General features: G+C 43.0%; 1 protein-coding gene across 1 annotated transcript in view; it reads left to right on the top strand.

Moving 5' to 3' along the window:
* The window catches only part of EFCAB5 (EF-hand calcium binding domain 5), a 132,834-nt gene that overhangs the window by 88,686 nt on the left and 21,123 nt on the right, over positions 1–23,025 (top strand). Inside the window, exons 12-16 of the mRNA XM_051992245.1 lie at positions 554–768; positions 4,752–4,908; positions 12,347–12,636; positions 14,093–14,262; positions 15,131–15,359. Coding sequence (XP_051848205.1) covers positions 554–768; positions 4,752–4,908; positions 12,347–12,636; positions 14,093–14,262; positions 15,131–15,359 — 1,061 coding nt within the window. The remainder of the gene's footprint in view (positions 1–553; positions 769–4,751; positions 4,909–12,346; positions 12,637–14,092; positions 14,263–15,130; positions 15,360–23,025) is intronic.

The following is a 23,025-nucleotide window of genomic DNA, read 5'->3' as shown; positions in this document are numbered from 1 at the left end:
GATCAGGTAACACCAAGATACCTACCTACTCCTCTCAAACATTAAAAGTGTATATTGGGGGAGAGAAGTCACATCACTGGCCAAATGCTTTAGAAACTTTTTGTATGTGTCTGTGTTTTGTAAGTTTAGGCTAGAAGCAATATGGAAGAGTGAAGAGAGAACCAACCTTAGAGTCAGGGAGAACTGAGTTTAAATCCAGCCTCATTCACTTACAGGCTGTGTGACCCTGAGCTGGTCACTTAATCCTGATTGCTACAAAGGAAAAATAAATACTAAATTCTCTTGGGGACCAAAAAAAGTAAAAATCTGGTTCTGTCATCAAAGGGTTCAAAGAAAAGATGCTAGTCTGTACTGGTAGAAGTTTCCTTACATAGGAATGTTAATGAGAACACAGGAAAGGAAGTAACATAGATCAAACCACAGGACTCTATAAATAGGCTACTATCATTCTTATTCCTCTTCTTGATCAGATGCCCACGTGGCATTCAGTATTTGCCTCATGTTTTGGGGGATTTCTCTCCTGATTACCCATCTTTTGTTTCCTGCTGACCAGAGCTGCGTCCAATAATCCTCAGAATTCTGAGCCATCAAGAGCCAAATATAAGGAGCCCGTTTACCCAGAACTACCTCACAGTGACGCAGTTTATTCAGCTCATGGAGACATTTGTGGGGGAAGGTATCTCTACTGGGATTATGAAGAAGTTCATCAACTTTATAAAGAAGAATTACGTGGAAACACAGGAAGAAAAAATGAACCAGCTGGAGAAGGTGAGTTATGCTAAAAGCCTTTGCAAAGACCAAAGTTTTGGGGACAAAGTTATGTCACCCCAGGTCTTGCTGGATTTCATTTCCTCTTTTTTGTTGTTGTTGATCTTTTCACCTTCTTCATTTCCCCCCAGAGTTTGCCACTTTATTTCCACATTTTTTTTCAACAAGCAGGTCCTCTGAGCCACTGCAAGGTCAATCCTGTGACAATTCTCCAGAGTCCCTCTCAACTTGAAAACTGTAGTTCTAGGATGATTAAGGGGGACGCTCATTTATATTGGTGTGTGAGGCTTTCATTCATTGAGATCTGTATGCTAAAAATAAAAATTAATAATAATAATAATAGCTAGAAGATTTGCAAAGAACTCTATGTATATTAACTCCTTTGAACTTTGCAACAATCTTATGAGGTAGGTTCTGTTATTATCCCCATTTTACAGAAGAGGAAACCAAGACTGAGAGAGTACTTGCCTAGGATCACCCAGCTAATGAGTACCCGAGGCTGGATTCCTGACTCCAAATCTGACATTCCACCCATGACACAACTAACAAACTCCCAAGTCTTGACCCCTTTCCCTACCCAAAAGCCTCTCATCACATGGCAGTGAGGTGGTCACTCATCCCACTTGTACCTTGGCCCATCTGCTCACCCCCAAAGGTTGCTGCTGGCTGGAAAATGTCGGAGTTGTTCCTGTGGTACTCCGTCTGTTGGCCCCGAGAGAATGCCCTGGTGGCAGCTGCACGGCATTGTGGGAAGACCTCAGACTCTTGCCAGCTGGGACACCCACAGAGACACACCGGGTCACTTAATGGAAGTACTTCCACTAATCTCTAATTAAATGTAAAATGATGACGTCTAGGCCCAAATATTTGAGAAAATGGTTGCTTACTACCAGCGTAAGGTGTGCAAAAACATGCTAGCTCCAGAGAAGGCCCCAAACTCAAAGGTTTATCGAGCTCAGGGCTCCAGATCCTCTATAAGCCTGGAACTTTTTGTGAGTTTAGGTATTTCCACTAAGTGACTTGTAGCATCGGATTCTTTATTATATAGAGAATATGGTCCTCTTCCCACAGTTTGTTGTTGTGTGATCATTTTTCAGGTAGGTCTAACTCTTTGTGACCCCATTTGGATTTTCTTGGCAGAGGTGTTGGAGTGGTGTGTCAGCCGGAGTTCTCCGGCTCCTTTTACAGATGAGGAAACTGAGGTAAATCGCCCAAGCTCACACAGTTAGTAGGTGTCTGAGGCTGGATTTGAACTCAGTCTTCCTAACTTCAGGTCCGGTCCATGGCTCTGTCCACAGCTCTCTCCATGGCTATCCATGTTCTAATGCAATAGAAAGATGTATGTATGTTGCCTTCCGCTTGGAGTGTAAATTCCTTAAAGCCAGGGACTGTTCTGCCTTCTTTGTGGCCTCGGGCTGTTAGTACAAGGCTCACAGTAATAAGCCCTTGATAAACGCTTGTGGTTTGTTTGATTGATTGCCTACAGTCCCTGATTTTCATCTTATGGGAGCAACAGTGAATGGCAATGATTTTCCCCCTCGGAGTTCAGCTCCTTTGCTCTCTCCTTTTATCAGTCAGTGAGCCAGTTTAGCCTTCCTCCTCTCTGCCTCCTCCTCTACCTCCTTTGCTGGTTCCTGGAGCAGGCCTCATGGGGGTCCCGGGGCTCCGTGCCAGAGCCCTTTCTCTTTTCGCTCTGAATTTCCCTTGGTGACTCACGCGCTCCCATGGGGTCCTTTATCCTTTCCGCGCCCACGGTTCTGAGCTCTGTGCATCCGGCCCGAGGCTCCAAGAATTTCCCAGCGGCCCGATGCCCCATGGGCAGCGCAGACTCAAGGTGGCTAAGGCAGAACGAGCGCTTCCCTCTCCCGGACAAGGGCCAGTGTTCCTGTCACCCGGGCTCCCAGGCTCCCACTCAGCCAGGAGCCAGACACCCCACGTGCCGGCTCCCTCCGCGCGGCCTCTTCTCTCCACTGGCTCAGGCCTCCCATCCCCCACCGGATCCAGCCTCCATGCAGCTCCCCGGAGGTTCTGCTCACTCAGTCTGACCACGGCCCCTCTCCCCCTTCCCCTGCCTTACTGAGTCCCGGGGACTCCCGGGGGCCTCCAGCATCACATGGAGCATCTTCGCTTTGGCTTCCGTCAGAAGCTTTCCTCCCGCCTTTTACACCGACTCTCCCCCTCCCCGCCTCCGGCGTGCCCCTCCTCAGACACATCCCACCTCCCCTCCTTGTCTCCTGGCCGCCGCCCCCCGCGCCCCTCCGCTCCGGCCCCCTTCAGGGATCCAGTCAAACCCGGCTTCTCCGGGAGGCCCTTCCTTATTGCCTGCCTTCTACTCCCGCTAGGGGGCGCCATCGCGCGCAGAAAGACTCATCTCCATGAGCTCGGTCTGACCTCGGGCTTGCGCCAGCTGAGTGACCCTGGGCAAGTCACTTCCCCATTTGCCTGTGTTTCCTCTTCTATAAAACGGGGACGGATAAAACACAGCTACGTGATAATTTTGTTGGGTTTTTGAAGAAATAGCAAGTGGTGCGTAGGAGACCGGCAGCTGCACGGGCAATGGTGTTTTTTATTGTGCTATATCTTGGAAAGCTTTGTTTTGTTCCATAAATTAAAATCAAATAAATTTTAAATGAAAAAAAAATTGGAGAAGGCCCTTATAAATCACTCTAGTTGCTTTGCCAAGAAAGCCCCAAATGGGGTCACAAAACATTGGAAATGACGGAATAACAACAACAAATCTAGTGATCTGTATGTCGTTTTCCCATTCGAAGGTGAGCTCATTGAAGCCTGTGGTTGCCTGCCCCCTTTGTGTTTCCTCCACGCTGAGCCCGGAGCTGATAACGTGTTGTTCAGTTGCATCCAACTCTGTGGGATCCCATAGACAGTACTGACCGTGGGGTTTTCTTGGCAACGATACCAGAGTGATTCGCCATTCCCTTTCTCAGGGAGCAAGGCCAACAGGACTGAGTGACTTGTCCAGCGCCGCACAGCTAGGATCTGAGCTCAGATCTGAATTCAGGTCTTCCTGACTTCGGGTTCCAGGTTGTACCCACTGAACCTTCTAGCTGCCTCCCCCTGTAACACAGCAAGCTCTTTTGCCTGGCTGTCATTTATTAAGTGCCTACTATGGGCTAGAAACTTATATGGTCCCTGGGGACAGAAAACCAAAAATTAATCAGGTCCTCTCCTCAGGCAGCTTACATTCTATTGGGGGAGGAAACACATGTTTAATATATATATGTTAAATACAGCAATAGAGAATAGACCTATAATACATAGGGGAATCCTGGGTGAAAATAACATGCTCAGTAAGTATATGTTGGCCACTTTTAATCTTGGAGAGAAAGTTGAAGTTGGAGCACTGACACTTTTAAGTGGGTTACTTGGGTTCACCAGTAGAATATATCAGAGGAAGGACTTGAATTTGGGTTTTCCTGGTAGCAAACCCAGCTTTCTATAGACCAAACCATGGCATACAAAAAATATATATATTATATATAACATAATAATATACATTATTATACATTATACAATATTAACTTATTGATTTATATAAAAATATATATTTTCTATTAAATTATATAATTTATATGTTAATATATGTGTATGGTATGTTTATATATAATTTACATGTAAATGATATAATATATTGGATTTAATAAAAATAACTAATAGTGTTATATATAATATAACATAAAGATGAATTTGTTTTACATTACATAAAATATATTATTTATATAATTTTTATGAATTATGTTATAATATTTAATTGCATAATATACAATATCTTATAAAATGTATAATATATAAATTATATAATTTTATTGCATAATATTAATTTAATTAAATATTATCTATAAAATAAATATAAAGATGTCTCTTGATGTCATGCTCCAGCCAGAAGTGAAGTCATCTGTATAAAAGACAAGTGAGTTACAGGGAGTTAAGCCTTTCCATCTTTTGCAATCCTCCTTGTGTCCTAGATTCAGCAAGAGATCTTGGAATTGCGAAGGAAGATACTCCTAGAAGCTCTTTTTCAGAAATGGGATAATGAAGGCTCTGGCTTTGTGGACCTGCGTGAGGTTGATAAACTTCTCTTTACTTATAAGGAAGGCATGGAGAAGGCATCAATGCAAAAAGGTAAGGCATCAGGCTTTTCATATGGGGTCTAAAATATTAGTGGATCTAGAAAACAACCAGTTCCACTGGACTTTTTTCTGGTCACAGTAAAGGATCCCCTAATCAGGAAAAACACCAGTGGTTGTGGGTGAGAAGGATCATAGAACAATACTCAATGTAGGCCTGAGCTGATGATTCAAAGGTTAAACCCAAGCCTCTACCCTAAATAATGATTCAATATCAGATTAATTCTTTCTCAAAGAAATTCAGTCCCTTTATTTCTTGGCTTATAAAGTTATATAGGTTATAGAGGATCATAGATGTAGAACTGGAAGCGACCTTAGAGTCCAACCTTCTCTTTTCACAGTTGAGCTTACTGAGGCAAACAAGTTAAGTGACTCGCCCAGGGTCATACAACTAGTCTGAGGCAAGACTTACTACTGATAAATAAGAGCTTAATTTAAAATCCAGTTTAATACTTCAATTTAATAATCCTGGAAATCGATGCTATGATTGTTATTATTGCCCTTTTATACTTTAAGAAACCAAGGAATAATTTGTCCAAGATCACAAGCCACTAGGTGTTGAAGGCAGACTAGGAACCCAAAAGTCCCTCTCCAACACTCCCAACCTCTGAGACTTCAGACATCTCCAGTGTTGGACAGCTCCCTATCTTCCTGGTCAGCAGAGGACTTGGATTCAGATTTCAGTCTTGTTTCTTATGGACACCATGACATTGAAAAAGTCAATCTTTAAGAGATCCTCCTTAAAGATCCTCAGTTTTCTTTCTTGTCATAAAAAGTGGAGAGGGGGAAGTTAGACTAAATGACCTCCAAGGTCTCTGCAGCTTTGAATCCCAAGGTCATTGTATTGAGCTGAAATCCTCTTTCCATTGCTAGCATTTGAGCTCAATAGGACCAAGCAAAACCAATATAAATTGGCTTCCATGTGACAGCTCTTTTTGAACAAGCAGACCTGTGATTTCTTGGGGGATTGAACTCCCCAAATCAGCACCTTCCCTGCAATGTAGATTCTAAGAGATTTACAAGGGACTTGGTGAAGATGAAGGGTCTTACTCAGACACATACGGTATCTGAGGCAAGATTTGAATTTCAGGCCTTGCTGACTCCTAAACCTACTCCCTCCCCATTACACCAGCCTGCCTCTTGCTCATTTTCTATAAAAGGTAAGACTAATCTAGCCTCACATGACTGAAAAGATCCACATCTTCTAGCCAGCCACATGGTTGTTGTTCTCCATTGTGGGATAAGGGGACCCAGAAGGAACTCAAGGACATTTTCTTTGTGATGCTGCTGACAGTGTTGTAAGCAGATTGAACTGATCATGTGTGAAAGCTACCTTCACTATTCTCCTAGGGCTGCCATGATTCTGGGCATCAGACAGAATCAGGGCATTATTTATGGCAGGGAAGTAGACCGGGAAAATGGGCAGCCTTGGATGCAGGAGAGCCCCTCTCTGGGCACTGAGGGGACCGTGGCCACGTGCCCTTTTGTTCTTGCTACATCTGAGTAGTCAAAGAAGCTTCTTCTTCTCGTTTCAGTCTTTTGAAGGACTCCCAGGGCAGATGGCAGCACAGGCTCTTCTGCCTGTCAGCCACTGTTTAGCCCATTTCTGGGCTCAGGATTTCTGGTATGGCAGGCTTCAGAGGTGGCCCCCTGTAGCCACTGTGCTCTGGGTTCAGTACAGCTGGAAGGATCCTTGTGACTTGCTTAGACAAAGGGGTGTTTCCTGGAGATGTAAGGATGCAATACCTGAAAGAAAAACACACAGAGTTTGTTTCTTTGATGCTGGAGCGTCTGGAGGTGGGTAGAGACAAGGGACCGGCTTAGGGGATGAATTCTATGCCGTGGCAGAGCTGTCCATTGTAGTCAAGCAGTTGGTGTGATGGGCACATGAGCCAATGTAAAGAAGGTGGGGGTGATTGCAACGGTAAAGGCCATCAAGCTGAGATTCAGTTGACCTCTAGACGGCTTCTTCGTGTTGTGTTCCCTCCTCCAGCCCTTGTCCCTGGCCTTTTCTTCCCATTGTTGTTAAACTTTTGAGTTTGTGTGTGTGGGTGTCTTAAAAATCACAATACTTTCCTGATACATGTTGTCCCATGTGACTATCCTCCAGCCCTTTAGAGATCTAAAGGTAGGAAAGACCTTAAGAAATCATTGATCCATTTCCCTTATTTTTATCAGTGAGGAAACTAACAGTACTAGAGCCAGATGGGGCTTTGAACTAGCCCAATATATTTATCTTAAGGAGAAAGAAACAGAAGGGAATACATGTGAAGTGACTTGTCCAACGTAGGGCAGCAGTGAGCGACAAAGTTGGGATTTGACCCCTGGCTTTTTACTGGAAATCCATCCAATTCCTTTTCCCACTGTCCCATGCCATGACAAAGAAAAGTAAACATTTATCAATTAAGTTTGATAACATATGCCCCATTCTGTATCTATAGTCCCCCTTCTCTCCAGTCAGGACATGAACTTCAAAGCTGAAAAGCATCTCTGGCCATTTTAGCTCAGGAGAGGCTCAGGAAGAGAGATATGGCCTGGAGGAAGGCCTGTGTTCATGTTTTGACTGATTTTCTTGCTTTATGATTCTGGGTAACGCAGGGTCTCATGACTCTAGCTAATCCTCTAAGACTGTGAATTACAGAGAAGGTGCCAACATGCATTGGTGGATCGAGATTCCTTACCTGGAAGTTCCCTTTAAACAATAAAATCATTGGTTGAGTCCCTTTCTCTAGGGAAAATTTAGGGATGATCAACAGCATGATGCTAGGGATTAAGAGTTACACTTGGAGACAAGCCTTGAGTTCTAATTCTGCCTTAATTATTTGTTAAGTGTGTAACTCTAGGCAAACCATTTAACCTCCCAGTCTCAGTTTTCTCATCTGTAAAATGGGGATTAAAACAGTACTTTCCTCACAGGGTTGTTGCAAGGAAGAAACATAAGACAACAGAAGTACAATATTTTGCAAACTTTAAAGAGCCATATAAATATTAGTTATTCCTTTCTTGCCTTGGTTTTCAAATCTGGAAAAATGTTGTATGTGTGTATGTGAGAGACAGAGAGAGAGACAAACAGAGGAGACAGAGAGAGGGAGAGAGAAGCATAATTAGCTGAAAACACACTGAATCTGATTCGAATGGCCTGGGTTCAAATCTCGCCTCTAATATTTAAACTTAATTTCATAAGTTTCCCCTTCTGCCTCTGTAAACGGAGACAGTGAGCTTAATGGCTCAGATTTAGAGCTGAGAGGAAAGTTGGAGGTCACCGAGTCCAAACCCATTTTAAAGATGAGCAAATCTGAGGCTGAGAACTTAGGGGACTTATCCAGGGTCACTGAATCCCCCCCCAGCTCTAGACCTTTGCTCCTCTCCGGTGCTTCCTCTGACTCTGTTCTCTGTCAAACAGGGGGTTTAGGTCACAACAATCGAGTTCCAGCACTATGAATCAATTAACTTGTACAAGCGCGCCATCTTGTGGCCATGTGGTGGTAACTACTCAGATTAGGAAGTGGAAAGCGAAAATTGGTCAGTAGCAGTTAAGAGAGAAGTTTGGAGCAGGGTAGATTAAACTTCTCCAAAGGGAACATTTTAAAAGAACGATTATTCCCTGAAGTCACAGCTGATTAATAAGCTCCCGCATCCCCAATTTAAATTAAAAAAATCTTCCTCCATGCCAGAGAAAGGAGAATCGAAACTTGATTGGCGTTCCCGCTGAAGCCCAGAACACCTGAGTGACCTTGAGAAAATTCATTTCGCCTCTCTGAGCCTCAGTTTCCCCATTTGTAAAATAAGGGTTTGGGACTGGATTACTCCCGAGGACCCTTCCAGCTTGAGATTTATCCTCCTACGGCACTTCAGGGGGATTAGGAAGTCCCAGCAACATCCACCAAGCTGGCATTTGGCAGGGAGGGGTGACGCCCAAGTCTTTATCCCTTCCTTCACTTCTGTCGCTACAACAACCAAACACTCAAACAGAAATGAAAGGGCAGATGAAGACAGCCCATGTGACCCAAGGAAAATTTCAATCACAGCTCAAGTGTGATGGAAGAAATTACTTTTCCGCCAAGAATTTCCCAGTGGACTCTCCATACCTAACACTGCCAGATTTCTCCAGTTCTGTGCTTTTGGTGTGTCAGAGCTCTTAGCAGACATGGCTCCACTTAAGCTACTTTCATTTTCCTTTCCATTCCTTTGGGATATTTAACTCCTCTAAAATGGAGGTCATCCACTCTGGCCTTTTTCTGTTGGCTTTTATGACATGGAGTTGACCCTGAGCTTCCTTGCTTAGAGCTGAAAGATCCCTCAGAGCACACTAGCTCCGAGTCCCTCGCTCTCCTTAGAGCGCGCTCTCCCTCGCTGCCCTCAGAGCGCGCTCGCTCCGAGTCCCTCGCTGCCCTCAGAGCGCGCTCGCTCCGAGTCCCTCGCTGCCCTCAGAGCGCGCTCGCTCCGAGTCCCTCGCTGCCCTCAGAGCGCTCGCTCTGAGACCCTCACTTTGCAAATGAGGAAAGTGATTAGAGGCAGAGCCAGGATACAAACGTCGGTCCTTTGATTCCAAATCTAGGGCTTTTAAAATTCTCCCCAGAGGCAAATCAGGAAGGATTTGCCCATTGGTTCGTGGAGGGCCGGCCAGCTAGCCACCTTTCCCATTCTGTCCATTCCTCCTTATTCCTGAAGCTTTTAATCAAGAATGACCTAAGTCCCCATCCCTTTTTAACACCAATAGCACTGTTACCAAAATAATGGAATTACCTATTTTCCTGAGCTTGGATGAAACTCTTGGCCCTCAAATGAACAGAGAACAGCCAATGCCCCTCAGCTACACCAGTGCAGGAGGCATCACCAAGGCACCCCAGTTTTACTCCTATCTCTGTAGTTCCAAAGATCCATTGGTACTTTTCTCTGATAACAGAGACCTCAGGTGCTTTAGCCTTAAGAGAGACCTGAGGGGATTAAAGAGGAAAAAGCATTTTCTAGAAGGAAGACTCAACACTTGGAGATTTATTGAGCCAGAACAGTCAGTCCTCCAATGTGCAGCCTTGCTTCCCAGTAGGGTAGAAAGCATTCACTCAGTTGGCTTTGCTTCCAAGAAGGAACTGCATCTCTGGAGTCAGGGGATCTGGGGCCAAATTCTACTTCTGATACTACTAGCCTAGCTCAAAGTTTCTGGTCCTACATGTTAAATACTGTGTTAGATGTTATGAGGTTTACAAAGGAGTGTGAAACATAATACCTTCTCCCCAATACTCTAAAATCCATGGGGTGGGAAAACCAGTTCTCTAGGCACCTAGGTAGAATAGTGGATAGTTTTGGACTTAGAGATAGGAAGAGCCTCAGTTCCCTCCCCTGTAAAAATAGAAATAATAGCAATAATACCCACTTCTCAGAATTATTCTGAGGATTGAATGAGATCATCTACAGAAAGGTGAACCATAAGGCGAGGTAAAAATGTTAGCCATTACCTACCGTACAAAACCATAATTGACAGCATAAGATAGACTTGTTATATATAAGTTTCTTGAGGATAGGGACTGTTTTATTTTTGTTATTGTAATTTAGAATCTCTCTCAGTGTCTAGCATATAGTAAGTGATTCTTATATGCTTATGGATTGATAAGCACCCAGTGAGTGATACAAACAAGGAGCAGAATAGGAGTTCAGTGGCCAAGAACACTATGGGTTGGACCAATTAAGGAGGGCTCCATAAAGAAGGTGAGATTTAAGCTAGGGAAGATTTAGAGCTGAAAGGGACTTTGGAGGCCATTGAGTCCAACTCCCATTTTATGCAGATGAAGAAACTGAGGTCAAAAAGAAAAGGTGACTTGCTCAGGGTTTCACAGCTGTCTTTGAGGCAAGATTTCAACGTGGGTCTTCATGACTCCAAGTCCACCATTCTACCCACTGTGACTCCTCTTCCTCCTCTCTTTCTTCTTGAAGGCCAGATAGGACTTGACCATACAAAGCCAAGGGATGAGGGGGTTTTATATGAGGAGACTGAACTGAGAAGACCAATGCATGCGAAAGATGGAAATGTCAGTGTCATTCATGTCATGTAGGGATAAGAATCCAAATTAGCATGGGGGCAGCAAGAAATTCAAAGTTGTAGTGACATTGTAAAAGAGGGATCGAAAGAGTTACCAAGCATAATTGTGGCCCCTCATGCCTGAGTGATAATAGAATACTGGAATCACCGAGTGGAGCTGCCCTCAGATTCAGGCAGGCCTCAGTTCAAATTTCCTCTTTGACTTGCATTATTATTTGATTTAATCATTATCACATTATAGTAGGTGGCACAGTGAACAGAGTTCTGGGCCTGGAGTCAGAAAGATCAAATTCAAATCCAACTTCAGACATTTAGCTGTGTGACCCTTAATGTCTGTCTACCTCATATATAAATATGGAGATGATAATAGCATCTACCTGACAGGGTTGTTGAAAGAATCAAATAAGATAATAATTGTCTCCTCCACCTCTTTCTCTGACTTTCTTCCTGTCCTCCTCCTCCTCTTTTTCCTTTTCCTTCATCTTTTTCATCTTGCTCTCCTCTTTCTTCTTCTTTTCCCTGATTTTCCCCTTCTTTTTTCTTCTTTTTCCCTCTCTTCCCTCCTCCTTTCCCCTCTCCCTCTCTCTCCCTCTCCACCTCTTCCTTCTCTTTCATCCTTTTCCATCTCCCTCTCCTTCTCCTTTTCCCTCATCTTTTCCTCATCCTCCTCTTCCTTCTCTTCCTTTTCCTTCATCCTTTTCCCTCTCTCTCCCTCTCCTCCTCCTCCTCCTCTTTCTCCTCCTTATTCACCTCCTTCTTCACTTCCTCTTTTTCATCTCCTTCCCTCCTTCCTCCTCATTATTATTATCATCATGGTGCAGCACAGATGTCACTGCAACAAGAGAAGACATTTCCTCACTGGAAGTCCCCTCGGGCAGTGAAATCACAAGTCCCCGAACCAAGGAGTAACCCAAAGATTAGAGAGATAGGAAAGTCAGGAGGGGGACCTGGAAACTTTAAGGAGCTACTGAAGTCAGAGTTAACGGTTCTTGACAATTCCTAAGTGGGCTCTAATACATGTTTGATAAACCTGACTTTTGAAGTGGGACAAAAATAAATCTCTCTGGATAATGAGCTCCTAAACCCTGGGCAGGCAGTTTGGTATTTGGAATTGGAGGATTCGGGTTCAAATCCTCTCCCTGTCATTGAGTTTTGCGTGAGCACCGTGGGCCTCAGTCGCCTCTTCTGCGAAATGGGACCGCTGGCAGAGCCGGATCCCGAGGCCCTTTCCAGCTCTACGTGTGGGCCGCTCCGATTCCGCTGCGAATCCTCTCCTCCCCAAGCTCCCTCGGAACGGTGGGGGAGGGGGAGGAGAGGGGAGGAGGGGGAGGAGAAAGATCCCATGGCCACGAGTGACCCTTGGTTAAGCGCCTGGTCTGGCTCTCTTCCTCTTTAGCCAAACTGCACATAAAACTGCCTGCGCCCCACCCTGGCAACGAGATCAGGTTGAACGTGGACCAGTTTACAAATTACATCGAGCTGGTCGTGGCCGAGCTCACCGGCAACGAAAGCGAAGTCTTGGACAACATGGTGGAGTTTCTGATGACGAGCTTGCCAAGGAAGCACTTAGAGCAGCTGCGGAGCCGGGCCCGGCGGAAGTGGCTGCGGGAGATCCGGCAGGCGGCCGAAACCAGCGGCGTCTACCTGGAGCCCGTCTACGCCGCTGTCTTCAAGGCCCTGACGGAGGTGGGTGTGCGGAGGGAGGGGGGAGGGGAGCAGGCCGGCCCCTCCCAGCAGCGAGCCCTGGCCCCCGGGGCCTGGGGCGGCATTGGAGAGCCCAGGGAGCCCCGGCTCTGCAGCTGGGTGATCGTGTGGGGCCCTGGAGGCTTCCAGAGCGGCCCTGGAGGCTTCTGGGGCTTTAGCTCAGTGATCCAAAGATCAGCCCTGTCCGTCCAAGAAATACTAGTGAAAAGAGGAGAATTTGCTCCTCCCTCCTGCCCCCAAACAGGACTTAAGACCCCGGAGCAGCCCCAGAAATGTCCGTGGCCAGCCCCGAACCCCATTTTTAACCCTTACCCTGTGGGGGCCTAGAAGACATTTTTGTGAGGTTTGGGCCTTTCCTCACTTAGTAAAATTAAACATTCAGTTGACAAAAGTGCATTTCAGCCCAGAAGGCGGCAGGGAGGGAAGGGAGAACATTAGCATTTATGAAGCACCTGCTTTATACCAGGCGCTTTAAGTGTTTCACACCCATCTCGTTCAGCCCTCACAACGATTCTGGGAAAGAGTCTATCGGCATTTCCATTTACAGTTGAGGAAACTGAGGCAGGTAGAGACTTGCCGGCCACGCGGCTGGTAAGGATCCGAGGTCACACTACAAGGCTGCGGCGCCACCTAGCGGCCCTGGCGGCACAGCTTGCAGGGCCTCAGCCGCCGAGTCGGAAAGCCGGGTTTTAGTCCCGCTTCTGACCGTTCTGACTTCCGAGGGAAAGGGCAAATCCGCGAACTTCTCGGGGCTCCCGGGCAAGTCCCGGCTCCGGCCTCAGCCTGCTTAGCTCGGGCCGTGGGAGCAGAGCGGCCCTGGCGGGGGGGCACCTGCCACGTGGGACCTTGCGGGGCCATTTGGCCCGTCGGGGCCACAGTTTTCTGTGAAATGGAGCCTGCACAAGATGGCCCCGGAGTTCAGACTTTATCTGTGATCCGCTAAGCCGTCAGTCAGTCATCAAACGTTTCTTAAGAACTGGGCCCTTTGTGAACTGCATTCTCATATAGAATCAAAGCAGGCGAGAGAGTGTGGTTTCAGCTTCATCCCCCGAAAAATGAACGGGGTCACTCAGGGACCCCTGCAGTCCCTTCTCGCCGCAAATCTCGGGCTGGAGGGACCTGGCCTTCCACTGTCCACACAGCCCCTTAGTGAGAACACGGAGGCAGCGGGGGTGCGGTGGCGGAGCACTCTGCAGTGGGGAGCACCTGAGCTCCAACCCAGTCTTAGCCCTCGCTAACTGACCCTGGGCAGCATTTAACCCTAATTGCCTTGCCCCAAACCAACCAAACCAAAACCTGAAGGGGAACATGTCCCTCCCTCCCCACCAGGTTTTAGAGAAGCAATTAGGAGGAGCTTACTCACTGACAGAAAAGGAGGGGAGATGTCACCACCCGGGCAAGTCAGGAGCTCATGGGCTCGGCATCCTTCTGCTTCCAGGATGCTGAAGCCCATGGCAACAAGAGGATCAGCGCCTATATTTCCCTCTTGGAAGAAAACAAAATCATTCCCGAGAGGGGGAACTACCTCCTGAGGATTGTAGCCTGCACCATAGACGATGCTCCATTTGTCCTGAAGCAAGTGCTTTATAGGGACATGAAAGGCATCAGGTAAGAACCCCAGCAGGTTAATCTTCTCTCCCTTCTTCCTTCAAGAGTTCCCATTCCCAAAGGGAAGAGCTTGGAGAAATCTAGGAGAGAAAAACCACATCAGTCTCATCCAAAGCCTCCTCCCTCACCAAGGACAGTTTCCTAGCAGGGCTGCTTCTAGACCATCTTGGGAAGAGTTCTATCTCCTTAGAAGATGACTTCCTAGATCTCTGGCTTTCTCTTCTAGTAAACAAGCCTCAGGAGATGGCAGAATGTTCAGAATCCAGTTCTCTTAGCAGAGCTACCTCATAAGCTATTTATTCTCTTTTTGGGCAGTTTTCCCCATTTCGTGTAAAGTTAGTTTTCAACATTTGGTTTTGTAAGATTTGAATTCCAAATTTTTCTCCTTCCCTCCCTTCCCTTGCCTCTCCCCAAGACATCTGACAAAGGCTATACATGTACACTCATGTTATATATAGTTTCATATTAGTCGTATTGTGAAAGAAAAATTAGACAAAAGGGAAAAACTGAGAAAGAAAAAAAACAAAAAAATTTTAAGTGAAAATAATAAGCTTTAATCTGCACTCAAGCTCATTTTCTGGATGTGGATTGCACCTTCCATTATGAGTCTTTTGGATTGTCTTGTTTCATTGCATTGCTGAGAAGAGCTAGGTTTATCATAGCTGATCATCACACAGTCTTGCTTACTGTATGCGGTATTCTGATTCTGCTCATTTCCCTCATAAAGTGTTTATTCTGTAATTATCTTCTTCAAGTACTTTTCCTCCATTGAGGAAATCTGGCCTTGAAGTTGAGAAGATTTGGCTTTTTTAGCTCCTTCTAAAAGCCTTCCTTCCCCTTGGTGGTCTTCATCTTTTCTGCCCTTCAGTTTTACAGTTGTGGATCAAGGGGTGCCAATCTATGTCCCACAAGTTGAGAATCATGGAAACATCCATTTCTGGAACACTTCTCGTAAACCAAAGGATCGTAAAGGGTCGTTCCTGGCTCTCCCTCTTGAGGATGCTTATAAAAGAAGCTTTGGGGTCCTGGCAGTAGACACCCTACGGGATAGCTCCAGAAGAAGCATCTTTGTAGCTCATGAGATCAGCTACTATCAGGTAAGTAGTAGAAACATTGAAATGACAATGTGAATACTCTTTACCTTGGAATGAGAAGCAAAAAAAGAAAGATATAGAGGAAAAGCTAGAGGTTTTAGATCAGGGGTCCTCAAACTTTTAAAATAGGGGGCCAGTTCACTGTCCCTCAGACTGTTGGAGGGCTGGACTATAGTAAAAACAAAAACTTTGTTTTGTGGGCCTTTAAATAAAGAAACTTCATAGCCCTGGGTGAGGGGGATAATCGTCCTCAACTGCCGCATCTGACCTGTGGGCTGTAGTTTAAGGACCCCTGGATTAGATAGACAGCAGGAAAGATAGTGACTTTTAGACATGCTAGGTGTTCACTGATATAAGAAGCACCGTGTTAAGCACTGTGGGTACAAGTATAAATTAACAAGATACTCCCTGCCCTCAAAGAGCTTGTGTCCTAATGGTAGAAGGCTACACCAAATAAAGGAAGATCTAAGAAATGTTTGGAGTAGAATTGATGCTCACATTAGCAGCAGTATATCCAACCTTTGTTCTATTCCCTGAATATGTTACGCAGTAGACGGTAAACTAGATATTCACTTAAGGAAGACTTTATTTTGTGGGGTTTTTTTTTCAGCCAAGTATTCAGAAATCTTTTCCATTCCCAAGATGGGTCTAAATAGGAATTCCAGCCTCACAAAATACTGATCTAATCCTTGTGTTCAGTTTTATAAATTTAGGTAAAAGAAGATGCAAAGGAGAATCAATCAATCAACAAGCATTGATTAAATGCCTACTGTATGCCAGGAACTGTACTAGACCCTGGTGATACAAAGGGAGAACTAAAATAATCTCTGCCCACAATGAGGAGATTGTATTCTATTGGAAACAATATATACACATATAAGTAGTTTCAAGATGCATACAAATTAACCTTTTTTTGTGTCTTGGTATTTGAGTGAAGCTCTAGAGAATGCTGGAGAGTTCAAGAGGCAGAGATTAGGAGAGCCTGCATCTCAGTCATGGGTGACATCATATGCAAAGACACAGAAGCCAAGAAACATGAGGGACAGTAAGGCAGTAAGGATCATAGAGTACATCAAGAAGAATATGGAACAAATTTAGAAAGGCAGGCTGGATCCAGAGTGTGAAGGGCTTCAGATACCAAATAAAGTAATTTTTATTCAATCTCAGGGGCAATAGGGAGTCACATGAGCTTCTTGAGCTGGGGAGTGAAATGGTCAGAAATATCATTTCAGTAGTGAGAGGACGATGGCTTGTTGAGAAGACCAACTTGATAGGAAGCTGTTGCAGTATTTCAGAGGAGTGGAAACATGATGAATTAGGAAGGAGACTCTACAAGTGGCGAGAAAGGATTGGATGCAAGATGTATCTTGTGGGGATAGGATCAAGACCTAGCCACTAATTATACATATGGGGAAAGTGAACCATCAAGGATGACTCCAAGGTGGTAAACCTGTCATAGTGGGCATACATACCCACAACGTGAGTCTGGTATACCCAAGTGTGAGCATTACCACTGACCTTTTCAGTTTCCTAAAGGGCAAGTCACCTCTGGCGACCAGAAATACCATGGTATCCCAACAGCAAAATAGATACTTGAAAGAGGGGTAGATCTGGGGGGAAATAAATAATGAGTTCTGTTTTGAACATGCTGTGTGTGAGACATCTCCAAGCAATCCAACTGGAAATGTCCAATTCACTCCCCAAAATTTCCAGGCATTGGGATTTTCAAATCAGACTGCCAAAAAAAGAGTGCTGATATTGGCGATAACATAGTGGCTTTCTCAGTCAAGATGGCAGAGTGAGAAATCCAAAAGGAGCTGAGCTTCCCATATGCTTTTCTAAAAACAACAAATAGAAATACCAAAGATAAGAGCTGCCATAGTATTAATTGGACAAAATTCAGTTCAAAACAGAGATAAACAAGAAAACTGCATGATATTCAAAACATCCTTTATAAAATGAGAGAATTATATACCTAATAATCCGGTAATAAAACTCATTAAAAAATAACCTCATAGACTTGCAAAAAGAAATCACTAAAAGACCAATAAAATGCATAATTTTGAAATGTAATACGTCTAACAAAAAGGTAACTGAAAGTGAAATAATAGAACGGGGTCAAATATTAAGCAAACTCATCCAATAAGGAATGTATCATTGTATTGTTAGTAGGATCATAGATTTGTGTACATGTTTTGAAGCACAATATAGTAATTTTCAATGAGTCACAGATCAAATCATGCCTTTTGACCCAGTGATTGCATTGTAAAGCTTTGTCCTAAAATATTATATTATAATATATCATCACATATTATAATAATGTAATATAATATAAAATATATTACATAAAATATTATAAAAAGATAACTGTTTTATGTGTTATTGCAAACAGCTGTGTGCAGTTTGCTTTTTTAACAGAGAATGACTAAGTTGATGATGGCATATTAATCTAATTGAGCAGTAGGGTTCCACAGAATAGTAAGTGCCCTCAGACATCATCCTAGGTCCTCATTGTCCCCCGGATAAGGACTTTACTCTGGCATTCATGATGGCTCCCTCTGTCATGTAAAAGAGTTAGTGAGTCAATGAAGGCTTTGATCAGGAACAGACAATGACTCCTTGATGAGTTAGAAATTATTTGCCTTGTTCTGGGTTGTTCCATTGAGATCACATTAAGAATCACTGATTACATGCAGCCAATTTATATATTTTGCTACACCCTTGGACGACTACTTTAAAAGGGAGAGCAGAGGCACAGGAGACAAATAGAGACATAGTATATTAGAAAGGAGCCAGTTGGATCCATATAGATATGGTTGATTGTGGGGAAGTTTCTATAGGCACATAACCTCTCCAAAGAACCAGATAGATCAAGAAACTATTTGCAAATGAAGATAATGAATGAATGCATGAATTAATGAAAAGCTTTTATTAAGCGCTATGTGCTTAATGCTATGTTAAGAGCTAAGGATACAAATAGAAAAAATAGAATAGTTTCTGCTCTCAGGAAGTTCACACTAATTGGAGGAGACAATGTCAATAAAAGAGTTCACCCATAGGGTTCATGAAAGCCCAGAATTCCTAAGAGTACAGTGATGGGGCAAGGAACAGACAGCTACAAGTCAGATGGCAGTGTCTGGGACTCTAATAGGTGTAGTGGGGGATCAGAGGATCTTAGCACAGATCAGATAGGAAAGATTAGTGGTCTTCCATCTCCTTGGAAGTACTATAGTTGGCCATGGTGAGAGCAGCCATGTTGTTCTCTTTGCCTAGAAACACCATCATGATCTGGGCAGTCCAGGAGTCAGTGAAGAAATAAAGGGATGCAAGGAGGAGGAATGAGGGTCTGGGTGGCCCTAGGTTCAAGGGAAAGGCAAAGGAAGAAGGTTACCCACTCTGATAGTTTTTTCTGTCCCCTGATTATTTTAGATGGGGTCTGGGTTTCATAGAGAGGGTGAAGGGAGGGAAAGGACTAAGTGAGTTCTTTTTATCAAGTTTAAGGCAGACAAAACAAAGCCAATAATAGATAGTTTAGCACTTGAGACAGTCTTGGAAAGAGCCATCCTTCAGCTGCAATTCCAAGAAATGACCAGAAGAGGGCATAGCAAGATAGCAATTGCCATCTTTTTCTCAGCTTGTAATTGCTTTTGGCAAAGATGCACCTGGTGCTTTTGAGCATTAATGAACGGGTTAAAGCTTTAGGATAGTTGTTTGTCTTCTGATTTTTAATTCTTTTAAAAATAATTCTGAATTTTATAAAGTCCAATTTGAAAACATGCTCAAAATTATATGTAATAAATGACACTTTAATATAGCCAAAGGTCACATACAAATAGTGCTTTCACATAAGTTATCTCACTTGAACCACATAACAATCCTGCCTGGTTAGGGCGGCTTTATCCCCAGAAGTCATATAGCCCAACATTGTCCTGGTACTGAGGAGGAAACTGAGACCAAGATAAAGGAAGCAATTTGTCTTAGGTTCATACATTCAAAAAGATAGTTAATGGCCAAAAGCTCCTCCCCCCCTCTTTTTCTCTCTCCTTTCTCTTCTTCCTCTCCTCTGCCTTCTCTTCTCTTCCTCTTCTCCTCCTCCTCCTCTCCTCTATCTTTTCTCTCTCTTGGCTTTTCTCCCTCTCTTTCTCATCTATCTATCTATCTTTCTCTCTATCTTTTTACTATAACTCAGGTTTCCTTGTCCTAATCCAAAGATTTTTCTACAATATCCCTTTGCCTCCTTCAAATCTGGCTAATAGGGTAATATATTAGGGGAAAAAAAACAAACAGAAGAGACTTTGAAATTTAAAATAATTCAACAACAAATGTTAAACTGGTGTGGTCTCATCCCAATGTCATCAAAGACCCTCTGTAGATGCTGACATGATGACATTAATTGATACACTGTATAATAAGAAAGGCAGCTCAATGTACAAGAGACATAGACCTGACCTTAAATTCAGGGAGATCCAGATTTCAGTCCTACCTCTGGCACATATTAATTATATGGCCCTGGACAAGTCATTTAATCTTTTGGTACCTCAGATAACTCTGTAAGTCACAGTTTGTTGTCTAATTTGATTGAGGGTTCAGCTGTAGTTTAAAGAATTTTCACATTTGGAGTTTCCTAAGTTGATGAAATTACAGATCAAGACAAAAACTACATATAAATGAATTGTATGCATAGCTTATTGAATGTTCTTTTTTGATCTTCATTTTGCTCTCAGTTGTCCATTTACATTTATATATGTCTATATATAATGTTGCATATATTATAGAATATCATGTATAATATGTGTATTTACATGGAAATAGCCACTGTGCCTAAATTCTAATTCTACTTTCATGCCCTTAATTTTTGTGTTTATTTTAAAATTTTTCTTTGTATTTAGTTATATTAATACACTATCATCATTAAGCCATCAGGATATTAAATTTCCATTTAAAATTTTCATTTTAAAATTTAAAAAAATTTATAATTAACATAATAAGTAATTTTGTTTAGAAAGGTTTTTCTCTTCATTTTAAATATACCTGTAGGATATGTTACAATAGGAATCATAGGTAGGAAAATATCTGTTTTGCTGATTATAGAGGACCAAAAATACTTTCCCAAAGATCATACCAATTTGTAATTCTACAAGCATTGTATATGTTTCCCTGAAGCACTGCCAACATTGATTTCCCCTCTGGTTTTGAGAATACAAGGTAACTAAAATTTGCTTTGGATGTACATTTTTTTTTTTAGTTTTAATGAAGTCAAAAAATATTTCAATGATTATATGCAATTTGGGAGGTGGTGTAATATCATGGTATGTAATGTAATGTAATTGGATTTGGAATCAGAGGCCCGGGTTCATATCCCAGTTCTGATACTAAGTATGTGATAATGTTTGTCATTTACTTCATTGAACCTCATTTTTCCTACCTGTTAAGAGAGGAAAATAATACATATACCACTTCCTCAAACCCCAAAGCACCAAATAAATAGAAGTTAACATCTTTATCAATTACATTTTTATTTAGTTTTATTGTTTTTATTGCTGAGCCCTCTCAGTGACCCTCAAAGGTCATAAGGAAGAGGAGTTAGTGCAATATTACTAAAGAGCAAATATCTCATAAAAAACACAGCAACATAGAATCTGTAAGCCTGTGAGTTTGGTGTTTATTCTTGGCAAAATTCATGAATGAATTATCCAAGTAATAGTTGGCAAACATTTTTAAAGGAAGTTTGATCAAAAAGAGGCAGCAGTGACTTCATCATGAAGAAATTGTGCCACACTAACCTTATTTACATTTTGGACAGGATTATTAGATTGGCAAGTCAGGAGACTGCTTTAGATCTAGTTTTCCTAGATTTTACTAAGGCATTTGACAAAGTTTCTCTTGTGGAAGAACTGACGAGATATGACTAGATCAGCATATAGAAGGATTTGGATGGGTTAGGGGGATCAGTGATCAGATGAAATTTAATGAGGATAAATGTAAAATCTCATATTTGGGTTTAAAAAATCAGTTAAGTTTAACTACTATACTCGGGCTGAGACTTCTCTGTAAGGTGGAAACACTGCTAGAGCTTCTATTTCCTTGCCTTGACCTGCATAGTTCACATAATTCACAATACCAGTGAAGGACTTTCTTTTCTTTTCCCATGCTGCATCTCTGCTCCAGCTCCATCTTGGTCCAGGAACTCTCTTACGTGGTCTAGACTTGGTGAAAAGAACTTCTTACTTAGTCCTTGTCCTCCCTTTGCCTCTCTCTATGAACCAACCCCAGGCCACCCAGACCAGCAATACAGAAGGTAACCAGGAGACAGAAAAAACTATCAGTAACATCAGGACCAGGAAGAAGAGGTTTCTACCATACTTTGACCTGATCAGAACACATTTTAAGTATTGTGTTTAGCTTGGGGAGCCATATTTCAGAGAGGACAGAGATAAACAGAAGAGGGTCTAGGAAAGGGAAATGAGAATGATGAATTCTCAATTTGATACTATATGGCAATTGGTTGAGGGAATGGAGGAGGCTTAACTTGGAAAGGAGAAGATTTGGTAGGGATGAAGGGGACCAATTTGGAGAGCTATCATATGAATAAGGATTAAACTTGTTATGTTTGGCCCTATAGGGCAAAAGTAGAAGCCACCAGTGGAAGGTGCGAAAGAAATAAAACTGGACTTCATGTAAGGGAAAATTTCTAAGAGCTATGAAAGTTATCCAAAAGTAGAATGGTCTCTTTTAGGTGTGAGTGAGATCCCTCACTGGAAGTCTCTAAGCAAAGTCTGGATGACCATTTGTTGGCCATATCATTGAGATCTAGGTAGGGCCAATTTAATTAATATGAAGAAACATTTTAATAAGGAATTTGTAGGAATTTGCCCTTTTATGAGCATCTTTTGTGTGCTAACATGTAGGGAAGTAGCTGGGAGAGAAGGAAAATTGGAATATATTTGTATCTTCTCTGATTTTTGACAATCTCCTTGGAGAAGGGAAGAAGTCACCCAAAGTGAGAGTCTAATTACCTGGTGGTGGTCTGACACACTGCCTGAATCATTACTAGGGATGTATTTGAGAGTCCTAGAGGTAACCAGCAGAGTTTGGAGCCTATCTGCACTCAGCTGGACCGTGTTGGCCCTCTATTTTTATCTGGCTCTAAGTCAACCCTATCTTCCACCTCCTTCTGAAGTCCCCTTCTCCTGAAGGGTTCCTGACATTGCTACCTCTTTGCTTTTAAACATAATGGCTAAGCCTATATGGGGTCAAACAGCCATTTTTTATCATATTAACATCCAGTTTCCCCAGTTTTATTAAGTGAATAAAGATTTATTTCCCTAATGTTTAAGTTTATCACACACTAAACTTTATATTTGAGGTTCTATTGGGGAAATATTCAATTAGATTGATAAAATTTTAAAGCTTTTGTCTTTGATCAGGTAGTCTTTATAATCACCACTTTATGATACATTGGATTTGAGGGAAAAGACATAGTAGATAAACAGGCAGGCATAGAGGTAAAAAATCTGGGTTTGAGTCCAGTTTGTGACTGTATCAGCTGTGAGTCTGTGCTCCCTTACCTCTGATATCCCACACAACTCTGCATCAGTTAAGGGAGTTTCTATACTGGAACTTCCTATGCCTATGGACAGTACCCCATCCCCACAAGTCCCAAGCCTGG

Source organism: Antechinus flavipes, chromosome 4 (genome assembly GCF_016432865.1).
Source record: "Antechinus flavipes isolate AdamAnt ecotype Samford, QLD, Australia chromosome 4, AdamAnt_v2, whole genome shotgun sequence".
In the NCBI taxonomy this organism is placed as follows: Eukaryota; Metazoa; Chordata; class Mammalia; order Dasyuromorphia; family Dasyuridae; genus Antechinus; species Antechinus flavipes.
Note: the sequence above shows the minus strand (reverse complement) of the source record. Positions and strands in the feature narration are given on the sequence as shown.